Source organism: Pelodiscus sinensis, chromosome 1, assembly GCF_052426305.1.
Source record: "Pelodiscus sinensis isolate ZL-2025 chromosome 1, ASM5242630v1, whole genome shotgun sequence".
NCBI lineage: Eukaryota > Metazoa > Chordata > Testudines > Trionychidae > Pelodiscus > Pelodiscus sinensis.
In genome coordinates, this window is record NC_143052.1 from 141,626,741 (window position 1) to 141,651,968 (window position 25,228).

Genomic DNA, 25,228 nt, shown 5'->3' on the forward strand with positions numbered 1-25,228 from the left:
TAGTGTTACTGAAACAGAACAGTTGCTATATGCCTCCCCAAAGGCAGCTGCACTCTGGTGGGTGAGTGAACCCTAAAAGTGATATCTGGAAAGTGCTTTAGGACCTTCAGATGGTGATGTGCCTCAGTGACATCAAAACCCATGGCAGCCAAATACTGCGCACAAACTCACCACAGTGTTGCCCTCAACTCCAGCTAGCTTGAATGCAGTGAGCCCCTCATTGTTAGGGATTAAGTCCAGGGCGCCCAGCTCACTTTCGCTCTTGTCATGGGAGAGAAGGAAGTTGTACATCTGGCAGGCAATGGTCTTGTTGGGCTGGAGAACCAGGATGTGCAGAACCGTGTTCCCTGTAGTGGAGACAGTGGGATGAAATAACTGGTACAATGGGAAACACAAATCACCTCCCAAACCTGATAGACTCTCAGGCTTCTTCTACATTGGCACGATTTTGCACAAAAGCAGCCACTTTTGTGCAAAATCTTGCCACCTGTCTACACTGGCTGCGAGTACTTGCACAAGAACACTGATGTTCTAATGTATAAAATCAGTGCTTCTTGCGCAAATACTCTGATGATCCTGCTCAGGGATAAGCCCTCTTGCGCAATTGTTCTTGCATTAGAGTATTTCTTGCGTAACATCAATTTCTTGCGCAAGAAAGCCTGATGTTTAAAATGGCCATCAGAGCTTTCTTGCGCAAGAGAGCGTCTACACTGGCACCAATGCTCTCGCGCAAAAGCACATCTCTTGCGCAAAAGCACATGCCAGTGTAGACGCGCTCTTACTCAAATACTCTAATGCAAAAACTCTTGCGTTAAAGAGTATTTGCGCAAAATCTTGTCAATACAGACACAGCCCCAGATAGTTACTATATAGACCTTGCTCAGCCTCTATATGAGAGAGTTCTCCTGTAGGTTGAACCTCTCTAGTCTGGCACCCCTGGGACCTGACTGGTGCCGAACCAGAGAATTTGCTGTACCACAGGAGGTCAGTATTGTTTAGCAGCCTTACCAACACTTCCACTGCTTACTGGGCTCTTAGAAGACATGTAGGGATAAATTAGAGCTAAATAACAGCATATAACAGCACAGAACACTTAGAGCCAGGACTGGTGTCTGTAAACAAACTATGAGACTGTGGGGAACTTGGCCACATCCATGGTAAGTGGACATCCAGCTAACTAGAGAGGTTTAACTGTCATATTCTGTGTGGCTCTGCACCAGGGGTTCTCTGTAGGCCTAGTTTGGACTGTGCTGTTATGAGGGAGGGGGGACTACTGCTGAGTCCATTACACCACCCTATTGCTATGTCCCTTCGTTGCCTTTCACTGGACTATTTTAGTCACATCAGCATCTTTCTTAAAGGAGACAAATTTCAGACTCAGTCCCACAAAGAACAGGACAATGTAGCACTTTAAAGACTAACAAGATGGTTTATTAGGTGATGAGCTTTCGTGGGCCGGACCCACTTCCTCAGATCAAATAGTGGAAGAAAATTGTCACAACCAAAGGATGTAATTTTTAATTGTATCCTTTGGTTGTGACAATTTTCTTCCACTATTTGATCTGAGGAAGTGGGTCTGGCCCACAAAAGCTCATCACCTAATAAACCATTTTGTTAGGTCTTTAAAGTGCTACACAGTCCTGTTTTTTGTTTCAGCTACACCAGACTAACACGGCTACATTTCTACCACTATCCCACAAAGAAGGCCACTTCATTGGGTACCATGACATCAGGGCCATCCCTGGGGGTGCAGGCTCTGGGACACCACACTCATCCACCCCAGGCCCTGCCTGCTCCACTGCCACCCCATCCCTGCTCAGCCCCTTCTCCCAATCTCCCTTCCCAGAGCTTTGAGTGTTGGGGACCGGCAGAGAGCCTGGTGCTGGCATTTGCCCCCACTCTCACCAGTAGTGATGGTAAGGAGAGTGACCCAGCACCAGTCAGCTCCACTTCCCACCTCCTGTGAGTTCAGGGGCCAGTTCCACCCCTTCCTCCACACCCCTTCCTCCCCAAGAGATGTGGTGTGGAACCAGGGGAGCAGAGCAGGCTAAGGCCAGGTCACTCTGCTGCTGGCACCAGGTCCCCCCATTAATCCCCCAGGCTGCCTTGGCCCTGCAGGTCCCCCCAAAGTGTAGGGCCTTGGACAGTTGCCCCAAACCATCCAATGGATGGCTCTGCACACCATTCCCACAGTACTCTTTCTGAAAGAGGACATTGAATAGCTCTTACCCAAAGTGTCTTGTGCTCTGATGTTGGCTCCATGTTTGATGAGCAACCGGACGATTGCCTCACTTCCTGCACAGGCTGCAAAGGATAAGATATGCTCCCCTAGAGAGAAAAGTATGGAATACATCATATAGAGTTAGAGAGAGGAGATACAGAAGAGGAAAGGAAGGAAGAAAATATGTCATTTAGGGTATGTCTAGATTACATGCCCCTACCCAACAGTCAATGAAGCTGGGATTTAAATATCCCCAGCTTCATTAAAATAAAAATGGCCACCGTGCTGTGCCGGCTCAGCTAATCGTTGGCACAGCGCGGCAGTCTAGACGCAGATCGGTCGACAGAGAAAGCCTTTGTCGACTGTTCCCTTAGACCTCATGAAACGAGGTTTACAGGAGCGGTCGACAAAGGCTTCCCTTGTCGACTGATCCGCGTCTTGACCGCCGCGCTGTGCCAACGATCAGCTGAGCCGGCACAGCAAGGTGGCCATTTTTATTTTAATGAAGCCAGGAATATTTAAATCCTGGCTTCATTGACTATGTCGGGTAGTCTAATTTACATGCCTCTGGCGACAGATGCATATAGTTTAGACATACCCATAGAGTTAGAGACAGAAAACAGAAAGAGAACCACAGAACTAACCACGTCCTCCCCTTTACACCCTCCCCACCTTCATGTAAAATTCCCAGGGCTATCCAACAGGAAGTGAAGCAGAGAAACCAGGAAGCACTGATTAGGCAAAGCAAAAGAGATGTATTTGCTGACAAGTGGGACAGTGAATGAGGCAAAGTCTTGAAGGGAAGCTGTTCCATACAGAAGAAGCCACAAAGGAGAAGGATCCTGTGCTAACAATGTGAAAAAAATGGGACTAGGGAGAGAGAAGGCCTATCTCACACAACTAGAGAGAACAGGAAAGGTCTGGGCTTGGACAAAGAAACTAGCTCTGCAAGGGGCAAATCCACAAAAAAATTAAAACTAAGGAGAATCTGGAATGGATCCTGTTTAGAGCTAGATCTCACAATGAATGGGAAAGCAGTAGAGTAGGATGAGGAGCACTGGTCTGCTCATATATGACAAGACAAGCCAGGGGCATTTTGTATGAGTTGGTGGTTGAAGAGTTAGGATTGAAAAGGGGCCATATAGCAATGACTCAATGCAAGCCATATCTAACCTTGATTTAAAACAAACTCTCTCAACTCTCCTGCTCCAGGAAAACTATGAAACAAAATGATCACAGACGATATTTTCAGATCATCTTTAAGGAGATGTTGAGGGATTACTTAGGAAGAAGGATTAGAATAGTTAAATATTAGTTGTACTGTACAGCAGACAGGCAACAAAGAGCAAAGACTGCATGCAGGGGCGGCCTGAGACGAGCTGCCGGCAACTGGTGCCCCAGGAGGAATGCATGATCAGCGCCCCTGCCTCCGAGACGAGCTGCCGGCCACTGGAGACCTAGGCAGAATGCGCAATCGGCGCCCCCACATCCAAAGTTCTCAACGGTGGTGCGTCATCATTAGGTGCCCTGTTTAACACGGCGCCCTAGGCGACTGCCGAGACTGCCTATATGCATGGGCCTCCCCTGACTGCATGGACACTCTCTCAAAAGAAAGCTCTGATGGCTATTTGAAGAATAGCCATCAGAGCACCTGTGCTTTTTTCAAATGGCTCTTTTTGCGCAAAACCCCTCTGTTGCCCATCCACACACACCTTTTTGCTCAAGAACTCGTAGAAAAAGGAATTCCTACACTACAAAAACCCCTCTGTTCTTCTGATTTACTGTAAATTTACTTGCGCAAGTAAATTTTCCTTAAGTGAAAAATTTTTCCTGACGTAAGTGCTAGTGCAGCCATGGCTTGAGTGAGATCGAAGGAGTGCATCAGTCTTACTGGCTCTCTTCACAAAGGTGAATTTGACACAGAAAGAACAAAAGTTTCCCTATCTAAAGCAAGAACTAAAATTCTCTGACCTTAGTGAAGCATGTCCTGACTTACACACGTGGACGAGAACAGAATCATATCTGATATATGTTGTTTAGAATGTTTCTATCACACAGGGACATCTGTACCTTTAATTCTGAAGTGCTCTTGTTTTTCCCCACTCTGGAATTAAATACTAGCCAGGCAGATTTACAAGCAAATACTTAAAAACACTTTGGGACAGAAAGCTCACATATGCTTTGTTTCAGTGAGTGTGGATTTTGATTTAAATAGGAGTAAACTGCATGATTAGTAAAAATGAACCATATTACATGGGTACAGATTTAGATGGTCAGGCATATGTGGGGCCAGTTTCAATGCCATTTTTCAATGCTTGGGGTGCAAGGAGTGTACCAAAAAGATGATTCCCTGCACCCTGGGATGTGTTTCTGTAATGGGCACTATCTATCTATATATACATACACATATACCAAACACCAATGATAGTTATATATAATATTCTATAAGTCCTGGGACTTATATATAATATTCACTATCATTGATGTTTGGTACCTGTCTTGTTCTTTGAGTTCTTTGCTTCTATCCATTCAGTTTACACTGCTTTCACCCTAAAATAACGAAAACAATTCCTACTGTAATTCCTTGGGCCATAACACATCCTTTTACTTAAACAGTCATGTCAGAAAATTGTTGAAGACACAAGGGTAATAGCTTGTTTGGTTTTATTCATATCGCTAGTAATTTCTATGTGGTGGATCACTTTACGAGCCAACAATAACTTTGATTGTGACCCTAGCAGGAGAGTATAAATAAGAAGTGTGGGTACTTTGGATTGTTAAATCAGACTGCATGATGGTGATGTTTTCAATACTGAGAACTGGGAAAATTCTTTGTTTTCCTAATGAAGTAGGCTGCCTTGGAGTAAAACAAACTTGAGTCTGACAGGACACTCCAAAGGACCATGCTGGTATCTTTTTGATTAGTTATCATGAAAAATTGGGTATTTCCAGAAGAGGTCAACCTCTCTATCAGAGTCTTTCACTTGTTTTACATCACCAGGCATGCCTATGATGATTTATTCTCTAACTCCTTTCCCTGCAGCACACAAAGCAGTGTCTGTCTCAAACATGTAACACCTGCAGATGTACTGAGGCCCTTAATCTCACTTTTCAGCTCCCCAAATATTCAGGGTTTTCTGTTAATCTGTACAAAGTTTGTCTTTTTAAAGTTTATATGCTTTAAGCCTTATGATAGCTTGCTGAAGCTAATGTGTTACAGGACACTGACCTGTAGGTTTCTTGCATTACTGCTGAACATAATGCAAAGCAGAATATAATGCAAAGCAGCATATATAATACAGCTGGACTACTGTAACAGTGAATATATCAAAGGCAAACTAGCCCACTGGGCTATGGAACCCCGCCCGCTCTTTGATAGGGTAATTGTTAAAGAAGAGCAAGATGAGTTTCAGAAAGGTAGCTCTGTTAGTCTGTAACTGGAAAAACACACACACCTGAAAAAACAACAAATAGTCCTGTAGTGCCTTAGGGTATGTCTACACTACCCCACTAGTTCGAACTAGCGGGGTAATGTAGGCATACCGCACTTGCAAATGAAGCCCGGGATTTGAATTTCCCGGGCTTCATTTGCATAAGCGGGGAGCCGCCATTTTTAAAACCCTGCTGGTTCGAACCCCGTGCAGCGCGGCTACACGGGGCACGAACTAGGTAGTTCAAACTAGGCAGTTCGAACTAGGCTTCCTAGTTCGAACTACCGTTACTCCTCGTGAAATGAGGAGTAACGGTAGTTCGAACTAGGAAGCCTAGTTCGAACTACCTAGTTCGTGCCCCGTGTAGCCGCGCTGCACGGGGTTCGAACCAGCGGGGTTTTAAAAATGGCGGCTCCTCGCTATGCAAATGAAGCCCGGGAAATTCAAATCCCGGGCTTCATTTGCAAGTGTGGTATGCCTACATTACCCCGCTAGTTCGAACTAGGAGGGTAGTGTAGACAGACCCTAAGGGTATGTCTACACTACAGCGCTAATTCGAACTAACTTAGTTCGAATTAGTTAATTTGAACTAAGCTAATTCGAACTAACGCGTCTAGAACTAAAAACTAGGTCGAATTAGCGTTTTGCTAATTCGAACTAGCAAGTCCACATTGAGTGGACTCTGAACAGGGCTTAAGGATGGCCGGAAGCAGTGCCGGCAGGGCATCAGAGGAGGACTTAGAGCGTGGAGATGCTGTCTCAGGCTAGCCGAGGGCTGCGCTTAAAGGGTCCCGACCCCCACCCCGGACAGACAGTTCTAAGGGGTGCCCCGCTTGAAAACCAGTCCTGGCTTGGAGTGCCCGGAGTGCCCACACTGGGCACATCACACCACTCAGCCATCAGCCCGGCTGCACTTGCCGCAGGCTGCCATCTGGGGAGAGGGGGCAATCGGGGGGCTGTAGGAGAGCTTCCACCCCCAGAAGCCCGCAGAGCCACCCCAGTCCTCGTACCCCATTCCTCCCTCACCTCCTTCCACTTACCCTTCCCTAGCCCCCCTTCTTATTGATGTACAAAATAAAGATAACGTTTCTTCCAACATTGACTCTGTCTTTATTGAACAAAACTGGGGGAGACTGGGAAAAGGAGGTGGGAGAGGGGAAGAGAAAGGCTGGGAGAGGGGAGGGCAACTAACATGATCATGGGTTGGGAACAGGTCCCAGATGAAGAGAGGCTACAGAGACTGGGACTGTTCAGCTTAGAAAAGAGGAGACGGAGGGGGGACAGGATAGAGGTCTCTAAAAGCAGGGGTTGGGTGGAGAGGGTGCATTCAGAAAAGTTCTTCATGAGTTCCCATAAAGAAGGACTAGAGGACACCAAAGGAAAGCAATGGGTAGCAGGCTTGAAACTAGTAAGAGAAAGTTGTTCTTCAGAAAGCAAATAGTCAACCTGTGGAACTCCTTGCTGCAGGAGGCTGTGAAGGCTACAACTAGAACAGAGGTGAAAGGGAAGTGAGATCAAGTCATGGAGGTTGGGTCCATGGAGTAGTCTTAGCCAGGAGGTAGGAGTGGTGTCCCTGCCCAAAGTTTGTGGAAGGCTGGAGAGGGATGGCACGAGACAAATGGCTTGGTCACTGTCTTCGGTTCATCCCCTCCAGGGTCCCTAGGGTTGGCCGCTGTCGGCACACAGGCTACTGGGCTAGATGGACCTTTGGTCTGACCCAGGATGGCCATTGTAAGCTCAGGGCTCAGGGTCGGGGGTCTCAGTGGACCCCCTTGATTTTCATGCACACCTGCTCCTGGGTGGCCAGCCTGGCAGCTCTCCTGCCCTAGACGGCCACTTTCCTGTGCCTAGTGCGGAGATCGTGGACGAGGTCCACAATGTCCGCACTAGCCCAGGCGGGTGCCCGCCTCTTGCGGTCCCGGGCAAGCTCCCGGGAGCCGCCAGCCTGGTCCCGGGAAGAGAGGGTGGGCTGGGGGACATCGGGTGGGTGGTTCTGTGCCGTGCCAGGTGCAGGGTCTGCTGGCTGGGTGCTGGCAGGCTTGCACCTGGCACGGGCACCGTAGCCAGCCCGTGCCCCTTTAAGGGGTCCAGGGCCGGGAGGGGGGCATAGAGTGGCCACCAGGGAAACCTGGGGAGGGCTAGCCTCCCACTAGTTCGAATTAAGGGGCTACACACCCCTTAATTCGAACTAGCTAGTTCGAACTAGGCTTAATCCTCGTAAAATGAGGATTACCTAGTTCGAACTAAGCGCTCCACTAGTTCGATTCAAATTCAAACTAGCGGAGCGCTAGTGTAGCGGCTATGAATGTTAGTTCGAACTAACGTCCGTTAGTTCGAACTAACATTGTAGTGTAGACATACTCTTAGAGACTAACAAACAATGAAGATGATATCATGAGCTTTCATGGGCACTACCCACTTCTTCAGATGAATTTACCCTTAACACAACAGATAACAGGAAAATGGGAATTGCTACCCACTTAATTCATATGTGGATATATGTGCCTTCAGGATTTGGCAAAAATTTCACCCTGTGACCCTGTACTCCAAATAACCATTAAAATAATGTTAAGATATGTATTTATGTTACAGTACTAGAGTACTTGCCATCTTCACTCTGGGTATGTCTACACTGCCAACCTAGTTTGAATTAGGGTGGCTAATGTAGGCATTCGAAGTTGCAAATGAAGCCCGGGATTTAAATATCCCGGGCTTCATTTGCATCTTGCTGGGCGCCGCCATTTTTAAATCCCCATTAGTGCGGACTCCGTGCCCGCGGCTACACGCAGCACGGAGTACGTAGTTTGAATTAGGCTCTCTAATTCGAACTACCGGTACACCTCGTTCCCTCTGGGTGTGTCTAGACTACATGGTTCCATCGACAGAGCCATGTAAAGTAGTTTACTCGACATAGTCAATGACCATAGTCAAAATAAAAATGGCCACCACGCTGTGGCAACAATCAGCTGATCTGGCACAGCGCGGCAGTCTAAACGTGTCGCCTTCGTTGACCGCTCCTGTAAACCTCGTTTACAAGAGGCTTACAGGAGCGGTCGACAAAGGATTCCCTTGTCGATCACGCCGCATCTAGACTGCCGTTCTGTGCTGGATCAGTTGACTGTCGGCACAGCGAGGCGGTCATTTTATTTTAATGAAGCAGGGATTATTGAAATCCCCGCTTCAGGGTATGTCTACACTACAAAGTTAATTCGAACTAACAAATGTTAGTTCGAATTAACTTTAATAGGCGCTACACATACAAACCGCTAGTTCGAACTTAATTCGAACTAGCGGAGCGCTTAATTCGAACTAGGTAAACCTCATTCCACGAGGACTAACGCCTAGTTCGAATTAAGTAGTTTGAATAACTGTGTAGCCACTTAATTCAAACTAATGGGAGGCTAGTTCTCCCCAGCTTTCACTGGTGGCCACTCTGGGCAGCACCAGGGAAACTCTTCTGCCCTCCTCCTGGCCCCGGAGACCTTAAAGGGGCAAGGTCTGGCTACCGTGCCTGTGCCAGGTGCAAGCCTGCCAGCACCCAGCCAGCAGACCCTGCACCTGGCACGGCACGAACCAGCCACCTGCTGCCACCCAGCCCTCCGCCTCTTCCCGAGACCAGGCTGTCGGCTCCCAGGAGCCTGCCCGGGGCTGCAAGAGGCGGGCGCCCGCCCGCCTGGTCTAGTGCGGACATCGTGGACCTCATCGAGGTTTGGGGGGAAGCCTCCAATGTCCACGACCTCCACACTAGGCACAGGAAAGTTGCCGTCTAGGGCAGGAGAGCTGCCAGGCTGGCCACCCAGGAGCAGGTTGGCATGAAAATCAAGGTGGTCCAGTGAGACCCCCGACCCTGAGCTTAGAACATAAGAATGGCAGTACTGGGTCAGACCAAAGGTCCATCTAGCCCAGTAGCCTGTCTGCCGACAGCGGCCAACACTAGGTACCCTGCAGGGGATGGACCGAAGACAATGACCAAGCCATTTGTCTCGTGTCATCCATCTCCAGCCTTCCACAAACAGAGGCCAGGGACACCATTTCTACCCCCTGGCTAATACCACTCCATGGACCCAACCTCCATGAATTTATCTAACCTCTTTAAACTCTGTTCTAGTTGTAGCCTTCACAGCCTCCTGCAGCAAGGAGTTCCACAGGTTGACTATTTGCTTTGTGAAGAAGAACTTTCTGTTATTAGTTTGAAGCCTGCTACCCATTCATTTCAGTTGGTGTCCTCTAGTCCTTCTATTATGGGAACTAATGAAGAACTTTTCTTTATGCACCCTCTCCACACCACTCGTGCTTTTATAGACCTCTATCATATCCCCTCTCAGTCTCCTCTTTTCTAAGCAGAAAAGTTCCAGTCTCTTTAGCCTCTCTTCATATGGGACCTGTTTCAAACCACTGATCATTTTAGTTGCCCTCCCCTCTCCCACCCTCTCTCTTCCCCTCTTCCACCTCCTTTTCCCAGTCTCCCTGAGTTTTGTTCAATAAAGAGAGTTTCTATTTTTGACCACACGTGTCTTTTATTTTGTACATCAGGAAGGGGGGCTAGGGACAGGTAAGTGGAAGTATGTGAGGGAGGAATGGGGTACAAGCCCCTGATGAAGAGGACTGGGGTGGCTCTGCGGGCTCCTCGGGGTGGAAACTCTCCTGCAGCCCCCCTACTGACACCCCCCCGGATGGCAGCCTGCGGCAAGTGCAGCCGGGCTGATGGCAGAGTGCTGTGTGAGTGATGGCAGAGTGTGTGCCCAAGTGTGGGCACTCAGGGCACTCCAAGCCAGGACTGCTTTGCAAGCGGAAAACCCCTGAGAACTGTCTGTCCGGGGTGGGGGTCGGGTCCCTTTAAGCACAGCCCTCGGCTAGCTTGAGGCAGCAGCTCCACGCTCTAAGTCGTAATCTGATGCTCTGCCGGCACTGCTTTTGGACATCCTTAACCTCAGTTCAGGGTCCGCTCAATGTGGACATGCTAGTTTGAATTAGCAAAATGCTAATTCGAACTAGTTTTTAGGTCTAGATGCACTAGTTCGAATTAGCTTAGTTCGAATTAACTAATTCGGATTAAGTTAGTTCAAATTAGTGCTGTAGTGTAGACATACCCTCATTGACTATGTCGTGTAAACTACTTTACATGGCTCTGTCGACAGAGCCATGTTGTCTAGACACACCCTGTATATTACCCACACCAACAAACCATCCTGATGCGTAGCAAGAGAGGCAAACATGGTAGGAGACCGGACTGGCTTACAGGGGAAATCCTTGGTAAACTTAAGCACAAAAAGGAAGCTTACAAAAATGCCAGTCGCCCGATTTAACTCGCCGCATGTAGACGCGGTAGTCTGATCCAAAATCCTTACCTCGAATTAACTGTTACTCCTCATTGCTTCAATTGCCTCCCTAGTCCGAACTAGGGGGCAAGTGTAGACATACCCTCAGTCTTTAAGATGCCCCAGAATGCCCCAGAATTGGATCACAGTATTTGGAAATGGAAAAGGCCTGCTGTAGCCTTTTGTATTGCTAACATTCTATCTAGGCTGCAGGGAATTTCCTGCCTGGAGGAAGGTCCACTGAACAGCACAAAATCTTGAAATAAAGAGGACACTCCTTTTCTGCACCTTAGTCAGAATTGCAAAGTCTAAGACCTATTAGGTCACATCTTATCTGTATTCCCTGCCCCCATACTCAGCCAAAATCAAAAATGTTTGCAGCAGAATACAGTGAATGTTGCTCAAGAGGCAGACCAGTCTCCTATCGTGAGACAATCTCACTTAGCATCAAATATATGGTATAGTACTCTGCTTCAGCTTTTTGCTTATTCTTAGAGACTATCCAATGGCTGTGTCTAGACTGCCAAGTTTTTCCACAAAATCAGCTGCTTTTGCAGAAAAACTTGCCAGCTGTCTACACTGGCCACTTGAATTTCCGCAAGAACACTTTCCTACTGTCTGAAATCAGTGCTTCTTGCAGAAATACTATGCTGCTCCCGTTCGGGCAAAATTCCCTTTTGCACAAAAGGGCCATTGTAGACAGCTCAGATTTGTTTTGCGCAAAAAAGCTCTGATCGTGAAAATGGCGATCGGGGTTTTTTTGCAGAAAAGCGTCCATGCCAATCTAGACACTCTTTTCCGCAAATGCTTTTAACGGAAAACTTTTCTGTTAAAAGCATTTGCGGAAAATCATGCCAGTCTAGACGTAGCCTTTTAGTTTTAAAAGGCTGCTTTGAGGCTTCTGCTTATCTCTCAGGGGAAATATTTAACAGTCTCAGAGATTCTTGGTGTTCAGATATGTTTCCTGGTATTCAGCCTACATTTTCTCATTGCTAAATTTCACCCCTTTGCTCTTAGTTAGATCCTATGGATTCTCTTTAACATTTCCTCTCTCTACTAGGTACATGTTTCAAGGAGGATGGGATGAGATGAGATGGTATAAATGCTAGCAGGAGAGAGAATGAGATGAATGGATGGAAGAAAGAAAGAGAGACAAATAAAAGAAACAGAAAAATGGATGACAGACAAGCCAAAATATTCTGTAGCAAGACCCACTGGTTTCTGCAGGGCTATTGTTCAGTGAAAGGGAATGTCTGTAGCAGCATCAAATCATATTCTTTTGACATGGACATGTTCATTGAACAAATAATGCCATCAGCACTGAGCCTTCTGCATTATATTTGGGACCCAGATTGTGAATTCCTTACACACACACTGAATAGTATTTTGCTCTATATGTAGCCCCACTGAAATCAATAGGGCCATCTGTAAAGTAAAACACGACTCAGTAAGAGGAATGTGCTCAATCTTCCTCTTTCATATGAATCTTCGTTCACATTATGGTTGCCCTTAATTCTATATACTTTCAGGATACTGCAGAACGTTATATTGTGTAATTGTACAGGAGAGATGGTTGGGGGAAGCTGCAGATTTAACTGCTCAGTAAGAAGCAGCTAGGATTCTGAGCCCCTGGGAAAAATATGAGCAGGCTCGGCCTTTGGGCAAGGCGAGTGAGGCGGCCGCCTTGGGCCCCGCGTATTCAGAGCCCTGCAGCTCCACGCATTCAGGACCACACTGCCCAGCTCCCAGCCTCACCCACCCACCCACTCACTCACTGGCCGGGCTTGAGTATGAGGCAGTTTGAAAATTATCACATTAGTTGGATGTTTCTGCAAAAGTGGTCCTCTATGATTTACGAGGAGAGGGTTAAGTAAGGGGGTTTATTTAGTCTGCAGAAAAGAAAAGTGAGGGGGGATCTGATAGCAGCCTTCGACTTCCTGAAGGGAAGTTCCAAAGAGGATGGAGAAAAGCTGTTCTCAGAGGTGACATATGGCAGAACAAGGAGCAATGATCTCAAGTTACAATGGGAGAGGTCTAGATTGGATATTAAGATAAACTATTTCCCTAAGCACGTGGGAAAGCACTGGAATGGGCTACCTAGGGAGGTTGTGGAATCTCCATTCCCTAGAGGTTTTTAAATCCAGGCTTGACAAAGCCCTGGCTGGGATGATTTAGTTGGGGTTGGTCATTCTTTGGGCAGGGAGTTGGACTCGATGACCTCCTGCGGTCTCTTCCAGCCCTGTAATTCCAGGATTCTATGAAGCAGTTACAAATGAGAATGTAGCAATCATAAGGGAATGTCAGGGTTACATTTACACTGTGCCTTGACCCTTGAAAATCTGCTGAGGGGGTTAAAGGAAAAAGCTTTGGGTGCATGGCATCACCAGAGCTGGTAGTGCTTTCAGGGTATTTCTACTCTGCCATGTAGAGTCCAAGGTTGATGGGACTCAAATCCACAGACCCTGGTTTTGCAAGCCCCGGATTCAAGCATCCATACACATTGATGGCAACATATTTACAGATTTTTCTGGACTCCAAATCTAGGGTTCCAGCATTCACACTGCAGCACACAGACTCAATTTAAACCATCTATCCCAGGCTTCCTGGTGCTTTCCTGAACCCTCCCTGCTGTAGCCATTCTAGCCCCCAGTTCACAGTGCATCGTGGGAAAATGTGAATGTCCATCCTGCATGTTACTCAAAGCTGTCACAGCCCACCTAGTTCCCAACACATTCTGGTGAGCCATATTTTGAGGATGCATGCTCCAGTCACTCAGAGCCACCATCATGGCAGAGTCACCATTTGGGGTATGTCTAGACTACATGGCTCCGTTGATGGGAGCCATGTAGATAAGGTTTAAATAATCACCACTTCATTTACATCAAAATGGCTGCCACGCTGTGCCGATCAGCTGTTTGGCAGCACAGTACAGTAGTCTGGACGCTCCGCGGTCGTCAAGGGAAGCCCTTGTCGACCGTCCCGTTATGCCTCGTGGAATGAGGTTTACCAGGGCAGTCGACAAGGGCTTCCCTTGTCGACCACGGAGCGTCCAGACTACTGCGCTATGCCCCCAAACAGCTGATTGGCACAGCGCGGTAGATTATTTAAATCGCCTCTTCATTTCCCTATGTCTAGAAACCTTATCTAGATGGCTCCGTCGATGGAGCCATGTAGTTTAGACGTACCCTCGGAGAGCTTCTCTTGGTTGTGTTTCACCAAACAAGCACAGCTTCCATGAGATGATGGTAGACATTCTGGCAGCATTTTGTCATCCACCAAAGGCACCTGGAGGAGGAAGAGGACTCAGACACTGAGCACTAGGGGCGGCGGGCAGGCATTACCTTCCCAAACTGCCAGACTGGTCCCACCCAGATGTAAAAGCAAGCTATTTTCTGGCCAGGCCTCATGCGCATAGCCTTCCTAGCCAAAATTACCTTCCCCTCAAATCAAAAATCTTGCACTATGTGACTTAAAATCAGTAAGAAGCAGGAGTAAAAAACCCAGGCAGGTAAGGGTCATACAAAGTTTGCGTCAGCCAAGAGCCATCTCACCCCCTACCCTTCCCCCTCAGTCCTATCACCAGGCAGACAGAATCTGTTAAGCCTATCACAACTAAGCGCAGGAAAGCTCTTGCTCTCTCTATAAAACAGCTACCCCTCCTGCATCCACTCGAGGGTTCCCGAAAATTTGGAAAGCAGAACACGAGCCAGGTTGAGGGCTGATCACACGAGGGCCCCCTCCCGCTCACCGAATCAACTGAAACTTCCGCAGAGCATAACTGTATACTGAATATGCTGTTGTCTCTTTTGTCCCTTGTATGTCTGATAAGTGTGAGTATTGCTGTGTAAAGTTAGTTAGACGTTTGTTAATGTAAATATAACTGTTAAAAATCCCTGGGTTGTCACTGATAATTACTGGGACTTGGAAAAACCTCAGGGTATTTTCCTCTATTGCACTGCAGTTTGTTTACTGTTCCTGTTAATAGTTATTTGGCGCCCACGCCTGTAAAAAACTGTTAAATAGAAAGTTATAGTTAAAAGCATTTTAATAAAAGTTAAAAGATATTCAGTACAAGGTTGCCTGTTCCTGCACCTCCCCGGGGCTGGCCACATTCCCGAACCTTCCATTTTACAATCGACACCATACTCTCCCCCCAGTACACCTACAGTATCATGCTGGTGGCGGAGTGTTGCTACCCCCGAACACCTGCTCTCCCCTTGCTCTGGGGCTGGGGCCATGCACCGCCTGCTCTCCCTGTGCTCTGGGGCCGGGGAGGCTGAGGCTGCACGCTGCCCCACCTCCCATGGTGCTGAGGTGAGGGGGGAAACTGGGCTCCCATGGAGGCCACACCTGGCAAAAGGAGTGAGGCTGTGGGGGTTGCCTCCCTCAGCCCTACCTTCATCTACTGCCCATGCTGAGCACTTGAACTGGCTGTTCTACCAGGATAGCCACTGATGCCATCTGTGTAGCCTGGATCCTGGCACATCTGGATCCGAAAGCACATACTGGACCACAAGCACAGCCAGGGGGTCCACATCATCATGTGGACCTGGGATGACCAGCAGTGAGTCCCGAATGTTCACATGAAGAAAGCTCTGTTTCTGGAGCTTTGTGAGCAGTTTACCCCAACCCTCCAGCTTCAGGACACACATGTGAGGATGGCCAATACCTGTCCAGAAGTGGGTTGGAACCTGGCTATCCTGTTGCCATAGGACCATTGCTAACCGGTTCAGCATCGGAAAGTCAATTGAGTGAAAATTTGTGGCAGAAGTATCTGAAGCAATCTGAGTTGTGGTTTACTCCAAGGTACCAGGCATAAAAGACATTTCAAAAGTATCTGCTAGTTTTGAGAAAAAGGGGTTGCAAAATTAAGCTGGGACCACTGATGGTATTCCTGTGCCCTTCTCCAGGAGCACGAGTACAAACATTGCAAAGGGTACTACTCCATTACTATGAAAGACCTCACAGACCACAAAGGTCAATTTATGAATGTCAGCCTGGGTTGCACTGGGAAAGTTCATGATGCCATGGTTTTCCGATGATCAGGAGTCTACATTTATAGAGAGGCTGAGACACTATGACCAGCAAATGTTATTCTTGGAGACCCTGCATACCCCCTTTTTCCTTGGCTGATGAAATCATACCTAGATTGCAGAAGGCCTGACAAAAATTATTTAATTCTATTCTCAGAGCACAGAAAAGTGGTGGAACATGTATGTGGCAGATTAAAATCTTGTTGGCACTGTTTACAGCCCCATTTGAATTAATAGACTCATGAATCATATGGCTGGAAGAGACCTCAGGAGGTCATCAAGTCCAGCCCCCTGCCCAAGGCAAGACCAATCCCAAATAAATCAACCCAGCCAGGGCTTTGTCAAGCTCAGACTTAAAAACCTCTAAGGATGGAGATTCCACCATCTCCGTAGGTAACCCATTCCAGTGCTTCATCACCTTCCTAGTGAAATAGATTTTCCTAATATCCAACCTAGACCTTCCCACTGTAACTTGAGCCCATTGTTCCTTTTTCTTCCATCTATCACTACCGTGAACAGCCTCTCTCCATCCGCTTCGGAACCTCCCTTCAGGAAGCAGAAGGCTGCTATCAAATCCCCCCTCACTCTTCTCTTCTGCAGACTAAATAAGCCCAAATCCCTCAGCCCTTCCTCGTAGGTGATGTGCTCCAGCCCCCTAATCATTTTGGTTACCCTCCACTGGACAAAAGCGGCCCTAGAACCAATCCTTGGGGCACTCTGCTAGAAACTGACCGCCAACCTGACATTAAGCCGTTGACATTAACCCACTGGGTCCAACAGTCTAGCCAGCGTTCTATCCACGTTACAGTCCATTGATCCAATCCATACTTCCTTAACTTGCTGGCAAGAATATTGTGGGAGACCGTATCAAAAGTTTTGCTAACGTCAAGGTATATCACATCCACTGACTTTCCCATATCTTAAGAGCCAGTTACCTCATCATGGAAGCTAATCAGATTGGTCAGGCATGACTTGCCCTTGGTAAATCCATGTTGACTACTCCTGATCACTTTCCCCTCTTTCAAGTGCTACAAAATAGATTCCTTGAGGATCCCGTCTGATTTTTCCAGGGACAGAGGTAAGGTTGAGTAGTCTTTAGTTCCCTAGATTATCCTTCTTCCCTTTTTTAAAGATGGGCACTTTTCCAATCATCTGGGATCTCTCCCAATCACCACGAGTTTTCAAAGATAACGGCCAAAGGCTCTGCAATGACATTTGCCAATTTCTCCTGTTTCATTTCTCTGAACTGGATTTCTGACAAGGAAGCTCTAAACAAAAGACTGATGACCCACAAGCTGTTTGGGTAAGTTCCAGAGAAGCATTTACAAACTAGCATTTTATTTCATTACTGCTTCAAACCTAATATGAGAACTTTGCAGTCTCTTATATGTATGTGATTTCTTTAACCATTTTAATTCTCTTCTATCTTATAAATAAATCTTTACATTTTAATTCTTAAGGGACTGCCAACAATGTGATTATGGGGTAAGAGCTGAGTCATATACTGACCAGTCTAAGTGGCTAGTCTCTTGAAATAAGAAGAACCCTTTGATGAAATTGGTTTTCAATAGCCATGCACCATAACATTTAATCTAATGTTTGGGTGTTGAAATAAAGACTGGAACACCTAAGGAGATTGCATCTTTGACCTCTTCTTAACCAGTGTGGTGAAACAAAAGTTTATTTTTGTCACTGGCTCAGTAAATCTAATGGTAGAATAACCACCAATCTGGGGTGAATCTTCCATATTTCTCAGCAGTTTGTCCTGGACCTAGCATCCTCAGCTCTGACCCATTGAAACATGATGAGAAATATATTTTCTAACTAGCTTGCAGTATACTCAGGAACTCAGCAGGACATGGTTATACCACTGATTGTACAGAAACTGGAATTCTGTAAGACACTGATATCTGGGGATTTGAGGGGTTCAGAACTAACTAGTCAGGTTAGATAGTGTGGAACTAAAAATGCCACAGAAATCTGCAAAAGGTTCACTGTCACTACCAAAGCTTGTTACAGAGGAAGACATGCAAAGATACACATGATCATGACTATTACAATCTTGTTGAACATGGATGACAGCTAATGAGTCACATGGACGGACTATATATTGTATTAACAGAAAATTACATTTATGGGGGCAGTGAAGCACTCAAAAGGGAACGTCAGAGTTAGATTCACCTTTCTTTTTAAAGAATGAAAGGCTGCTGAAGGGGTCAAAAGGTATGCTCTGGTTGCAGACTCAGAAACAGGTGTCCTCTAAAATGCCTGAGCAGTAATGAGGATTGTGTAAGGTTTATGTGTTTATTTTTATACTAAAGTTAACAAAACTCCAGTTTTAGTTGTTTCTGGTCTGGGAGTGAAACAATGGCATAACCACTGTTATCATTAGGCTCCCGAGTTATCGTCCAAATCAAAGTAGACTCCTCACAGAGCTATTAGTGCAGGCTGGCTGCAGACTCAGGTAGACATCACTCTTTGGCCTACAGTAATGTTAGAACAAGTGTTCTTCACAGGGACTAGAGGGCTAATAATTTTTAGGAAATGAAAGCTGAATTTCTGGAGCACAGTTCTGCAGCAAGGAATTCCCAGAGTACATGGGACCCTGTTGATAGAAACAGAGAAAGGAACAAAAAGGGAACAGATTCAGAGAGGTCACAGAACTTAGAGTGTGCCAGAGAAGAAGAGTCTCATGTCAGTCTACACCTGCAGATGGAACCCTACCAAAGTACATGAGGTTGTGGCCATTGGACCTGAAGACGTATCCTGTGGCCCGGGGCTTGTTGACATCTGCACCCATCTCGAGCATCACTTTCACAAGTCTGAAATTCTTATTCACCACAGCAATGTGGAGAGCAGTCTCCCCTGCAACAAACAACACACTCCTTTTACAATGCCAACATTTCACCAAAGGGATCAAAGGCACTGTGCAACCAAGGCCACTTATTAGTGAATAACTGAAAAATTTAACAGGAAAAATGGGTGTTCAAAGAGCCCTAAGGAAGTCACATTCCTGACTCCCATAGAATTCCCATTGCATGTGAGTGGTTAATTTCTCTGGAAAATGACAGCACTGACTGTCGCAGTGACTTCAATGGATTCACCCCAGCATAAAGGGGAGCAAAATTTTGCCCAGATTTTTCACCAATACAGCCTTTATTGTTCCTAGCCTGAAGGTAGGAGTTGAAACCATGAAGTTAATTGCTGTTAAATGAATGACACTTGTGACTTCTCACCACTTTTCAGTGAAATGCATGAATGCCTCATTAATGCCTTGTATGCGCCTGTTCATATTTTACACTTGTATAACAGTTTCCAGCTGAGGATTGCAGAGCATTTCACAAATGTTTATCAATTAAACCTCACAATAACCTGGAATTACTAGCGTGAAGCTGAAGTGCAGCAAAACAAAGTGACTTGCTAAATAATAGGATGGTGGCTAGAAACCAGGTCTCCTGACTCCTCACTCCCTACTCAAACAACAAAGTCATATTCCTTCCTCTCTTGCACCTGGTTCTGGGGTAGAAGGAGGAAAGTATTTAACAATGCATGGCAGTGTTCTCTCTGACCTCTTATGTCCATGTGCAGAACGAGGTTCATTATGTGCCTCAATATGGAGGTGATTCTGCCTAGAGACAGTATGTGACAGGGCTGGGGCAGAGGGTTGGCGAGTGGCGTGAGGGCTCTGGCTAGGGGTATGGGCTTTGGGGTGTGGCTGGGGTGGGGAGCTGCAGGCTGCCCAGGGAAAGAGGACTACCCCCAGCCCTCTCTCATAACAGTAGCTTGCGGCCAGGCAAGTGGCACAGATGCCACAGCTCCAACAGGCACAGCTGTGGGAGGTACCTCTTCCTTCTGCATGGCAGCTCTGGGTTAGGCTGGGAGTGGGCCAGGGAAGGAGCACCTGTCTCTTGACAGTGGCAGCTCTGGGTTGGGCATCATGGCCAGGGGAAAGATGCATTCCTGGTCCCAGCACTGAACTACCACTGATGTGGGAACAGTCCTGTCCCCTAGCGCCAGCATGGAGGGAGAGCCAACCATTCCCCCAATCCCAACACAGAGCTGCTGGAGCTTGAGGGAAGGGCTGAAGAGGTGCTTCTGTTCCAGCTGCTGCAGACAGCAACTTAGAGGGGTCGTAGATGCATGTAACAATATAGTTCTCAGAGCAGGGGTGGGCAATAATTTTTGATGGGGGGGGCACGCCAAGATTTTGGAAAGTGGTTGAGGGCTGCACTCAACTAGGATATTAATGGAGGAATTCTGAGGTCTGGAATGGAGGTTGGGTGCAGAAGGGAGCTTGAGGTAAGGGACTGGGGTGCAGGAGGGAGAATGGAGTCTGAGAGGGAGTTTGGGTGAAGGAAGCAGTTGTGACATAGGGCAGGCGACTGGGATGCAGGATTCTGGGATCTGACTTAGGGTAGGAGGGGATTGTGATTGGGGCAGGGGATTGGGGTGCCAGATCTGGGAGGGAATATAGATGCATGAGGGGGCAGACAGTTTGGATCTGTGGAAGGCGTCAGAGGGTTGGGGAAGGGAGGGACTAGGGTGCCAGAGGCAGGCTCTGTCTGAGAGGCGCTTACCAGCAGAAACCTGAAGCAGACAGACTGCTGCAGGCAGCTGGCTGCTCCACATGGCTCTGCTCTGGGCATGAGAGGGAGGAAAAGGGGGTCAAGGAGGAAGGGAGATAGCTTCCTACACTGCCCCTGAGCCTAGCAAAAATTCTCAGCTCCTATTGGCCAGAAACTGAAAGATTGGCCAATGAGAGCTAAGAGATTTTGCTGGGAGGTGGGTACAGCATGAGAAGTCTCCCTCCTCCCTCCCCAGCCATCTGGAAGGAAGAACAGCTGACTTGTTAAAGTGTGAGCTGTTCTCTGCCTAAGGGTTCTGGTGAGGTGACTGAGGGACAGATCTGGTGGCTTGGTGGGTCAGATCCGGCCCACTGGCAGCCTCTTGCCCACCTCTGCATTAGAGCCTGCAGAAAAAGTGCATAGCAAAGTGAAAATGCAGAGGGAATTGATGAAGGTAGAATGTAGTTTTCTAACACTGGTATTAATAAACCCACTATGGAGCATCTAGGCATTATCTCTCTACTGGTAGATGGCTACTCCAACAGCAGCACATCCTCCTAGCACCATGTGAGGTAGTGGGGGTCAATACTGACTCATAGAAAAGAACAAGCCCTAGTGAAGCCATCTCACCATCCCCTGGAGCATATCTCTGTCTTGCACCACACCAGGCCACTAGGTTATGTAGTAACTAGATGGAAAAGCATTACCTATGAGCCAATACCACTTCCTCTGGCACTTCTTTCCTTGGAGGAGGTTTTCCACTCAAAACTTCATGCTGTTAGGAGCAAGGTTCCCTGTAAGCTGCATGCCCGCATGAGTGTGCAGCCCTTTTCTGAGCCCCATGCAGAGGTTCAGAGCTCCAGTGCAAGCAGGGAGTTCATCTGACCAGCAGGGGAGTTGAGGTGGGGCCTCAGCCAGCTCCCTGCCTGCCCTGTACCTGCTCAGCACTCAGGAAAGCCAGGTGCAGGGCTATGTGTGTGCTTGCAAATGCTGAGAGCCTAGAGGGAGGGGACACAGGCTTCTCATGCTGCTCCTGCCTCCAATAGCTTCTACTGGCCGGTTTCAGCCAATAGTAGCTGCCTGTTTTCAGGACAAGCAGAATGCTCATCCCCTGGGCTCACAGCATTCAGTTTAGATTAGAGCAATAAATGTAGCCCCTGCAGCTTCCCTGAGTATGTATAAGAGTTGGAAGGCAGGGACCCTGGCTAAGGAACCTGCTGGGCTGCTGGCTTAGAGCCAGATAAGGTCTCCCAGCCAGAGCCTCTCTCTGGCACCTCAGCCCTCCCTCCTTACCCCAACCCTCTGCCCCCCTTCTGCCCTCCTACCCCATGTAACCCAAACCTTCTACACCCCTGCTCCACCCCCATACACCTTCCCAGACACTGCATCCCCACCTACACCCCTCCTCAGATCACAACCCCCTCCCAGACCTTGCACCCCAATGCGCTATCCCTGGCCACAGCCCAAATTCCTCTGGACCTTCTCCTGCACCCCTGCCCCAGGTCACAACTCCTTCCCAGGCCCTGCACCCCCTCCTCACCCCAGTCCATTGCCACAGGTCACAATCCCCTACTTCACTCCCTCTCACATCCCACACCCTAATCCCTTCCCCCAAGCTCCCTTCTGCACCCAACCTCCATTCCAAACCCCCACACCTCCTCCATTAATATCATGGAAGCGTGTGGCTCTCAACCACTTACCAAATTCCTGGAGTGGTACCCCATCGAAAATTATTGCCCACCCCTGTGCTAATGGCTTACGGTAAGAAAGAAAAAGATTATTTTAACAGAATAATCATTGTTTTGAGTGTTGCAAATATCTAGAAGTCTGATCTTAATGATTTTTTAAAATCCCGTGTTGCTATTTAATACATTGTAAATTGTGTTGCATTAAGGCCAAATCTTTGCTATCTGGTACAGTTCTGACTCTTATGAGTCAGAAGCACCAAGTACTAGGTGTGATGCTAGCAGTTTCATAGAATGAAACCTTATTTTCAAGATCTTTGAAACCTACATCTGTCTGTTAAAAAGGATGATGATACATGTGCTCCAAAGTCTCAAAGGGGTATCCGTGTTAGTCTGTAACTTAAAAAAAGTATAAAAAGAACAAAGGTCCTGTAGCACATTAGGGTACATCTAGACTACAGGATTTTGTTGACAGACGCTTTGTCGACAGATACTGTAGACAAAGTTTCTGTCAACAAAGAGCGTCTAGACTACAGCCAGTTCTGTTGACAAAGCAAGCCGCTTTGTCAACATGACAGTGTAGACAAAAAGGACAGTGTAGATGCAATAACGCTTTCTGTCGACAGAATCTGTCGACAAAAGACATTATTCCTCATAGAATGAGGTTTCTGTCGACAGAACTCAGCAGCAGTGTAGACGCAGGTATAGTTTTGTGGACAAAAGTCCACTTTTGTCGACAAAACCCTGTAGTCTAGAAACACCCTTAGACTAACAAACATATCTATAGTATCATGAGCTTTTGTTGGCACAAGCCACTTCTTCAGTCAAGGGTAGTATTCATTTTCTTTTTATTTGATTACATATGAAATAATCATAAGCATTGTTCCTTGTTAATTATCCTTTGTTTTAATATATTTTCTTCCATACTAAGGACTACCGTGTATACTCGAGTATAAGCCGAGTTTTTCAGCACATTTTTTGTGCTGAAAAATGCCCCCCTCGGCTTATACTCGAGCCTGCGTCTCGAGAACTGAGGAAAGTGAGTACGCTGGTCAGGTTCTAAGGCATCCAGGTTGTCGTATCTGTCAGGAGGTGTTATTGTTATGGACTGCGCTGTAAATTCATCATCAAAGTATCTCATGTCAATTTCTGAGGTCTGAAAGCTCTATGTATGTGCGATGAACAGCGCACATACATAGGCTTGTTGGCTGCACGGTGACTGCCAGTGATTGGCTTGTCACTGTGCTGTGGGCAGGGGGCGGGTCCGGAGGCAGAAGCGCGGCTCGGCGCAGGCTGAAGAGAAGAGATAAGGTAAGGGGCCTGAATGGAAAGGATAAAATCCTTATGGAAAGCAGGATCTGCCCAGGGATTGTGGAAATATTTTATCCTCTGTGTCGGGGGAATGGTATATGTGGAGAGGGAGTTGCCATCTGCAAGTTTCCCTCAGCTAAAAACACGAAAACAGCTAGGAAGCCGGGACACCTGAGGAAAAGAGCTATGGGGAGCTGATTGAGCTTGGTTGCTGATTGAGCTAAGGTTGTTGTACTTTTAAAGTTACGGTATTTTTGATACCATATTGTTTTTGTTGACCCCCTTTTCCACTTACAGAGCTAGGTTATTGTTTTTCTTTGAAATAAATATTCATGTAATTTTATTGGTATCTATCTTCATTTTTTACATTTACCAGTAGCTGCCTCATTTCCTACCCTAGGCTTATACTCGAGTCAATATTTTTTCCCAGTTCTTTGTGGTAAAATTAGGTGCCTCGGCTTATATTCGGGTCGGCATATACTCGAGTAAAAAAATATATATATATAGAAGGTTTTTGTTTGTACTGGTGGGTGTTTATACTATCTCAATATTGGTGGTACACATAAGAAATTTGAACCCACCCAAAATAAAATTCAACACACCCACAGGTGGAAAAATCTTACAGGGAAGACTGGCTAGGAGTCCAGATATAATTATAAGATCTCAGTTTTTGGGGTGGTGGTTGGGAATAGGATATCGTCCAAAGATAAAATGATCCTCCAAATGCACCTTCTTTTAAAGGTAAGCGGCACAATTGGAGATCTGTTGGGAACACCCAGCTGAAAATGGGTTGCTGAAAATGCAGTTAAGGGACAGTAAAATATGACTCCTTTGAGCAGACCATTTTTTAAAGGGCACCTTGTAATCTGGACATAAATCTAACAGAACCTCAGATACTGTGCCGTATCTCCCAGCCATTCTGGCAGCCTCAGCCTATGTCTATTCATCTTGCCATTCTTACCTGCATAGAATTCTGATGTCATTGCTTCATTAACAAGCTCTGGAGCTGCATCTATCAGAATCTGTGCAGCCTCCACACGGTCGTACAAGGCAGCCACGTGAAGGGCTGTCTCCCCCAACGCACCTGGAGAGAGAGTCACACATATGGGCCATATGATCCTTAGCTTCCCTGATGAGATGAATCTCACTAAGAGTAACACACTCAATCCTCAGGATTTCCTATTCTCATGCAAGAATTTTTTCACTCCAACACGGGCAGGATCATTCTTTGCCTCTGGTTAAGCGGCATTTCCAGTGTCCAGATTCTCAGTCCCAAGGTGCCCTCTCCTTACAGCTATCCCAGAGCTGGGCAGCACACCCTACCTCTTTGATGCAGGTCACAAGCACGGCACGTGAGCAGGTTCTGGATGGTTTGGATATCATTTTCCTTGGTGGCCCGAAGCAGAGGAGACTCCCAGATCCTACAAGAGAAATCACCAGATTAGAGCCTTATCACAACTAAGAGGTTCAGGGTACGTCTAGACTACATGCCTCTGGCGACAGAGGCATGTAGATTAGGCTACCCGACAGAGTAAAATGAAGCGGCGATTTAAATAATCGCCGCTTCATTTAAATTTACATGGCTGACGCGTTGAGCCGACAAACAGCTGATCAGCTGTTTGTCGGCTCAGCGCGATAGTCTGGACGCTCCCCTGCCGACATCA

At 47.0% G+C, this 25,228-nt stretch overlaps 1 protein-coding gene across 6 annotated transcripts in view; it reads right to left on the reverse strand.

Moving 5' to 3' along the window:
- The window catches only part of LOC102448373 (transient receptor potential cation channel subfamily V member 6-like), a 98,520-nt gene that overhangs the window by 23,239 nt on the left and 50,053 nt on the right, over positions 1 to 25,228 (reverse strand). For 4 of the 6 annotated variants that reach the window (XM_075903066.2, XM_075903108.2, XM_089771796.1 and 1 more), the window contains exons 2-6: positions 24,888 to 24,985; positions 24,526 to 24,648; positions 18,728 to 18,868; positions 2,230 to 2,328; positions 172 to 347 (exon numbers count right to left, since the gene is read on the reverse strand). In XM_075903066.2, coding sequence (XP_075759181.1) covers positions 172 to 347; positions 2,230 to 2,328; positions 18,728 to 18,868; positions 24,526 to 24,648; positions 24,888 to 24,985 — 637 coding nt within the window. Of the gene's footprint in view, positions 1 to 171; positions 348 to 2,229; positions 2,329 to 18,727; positions 18,869 to 21,275; positions 21,344 to 24,525; positions 24,649 to 24,887; positions 24,986 to 25,228 lie in introns of all 6 variants that reach the window. The other 2 variants (XM_075903126.2, XM_075903092.2) reach the window with 2 other exon arrangements.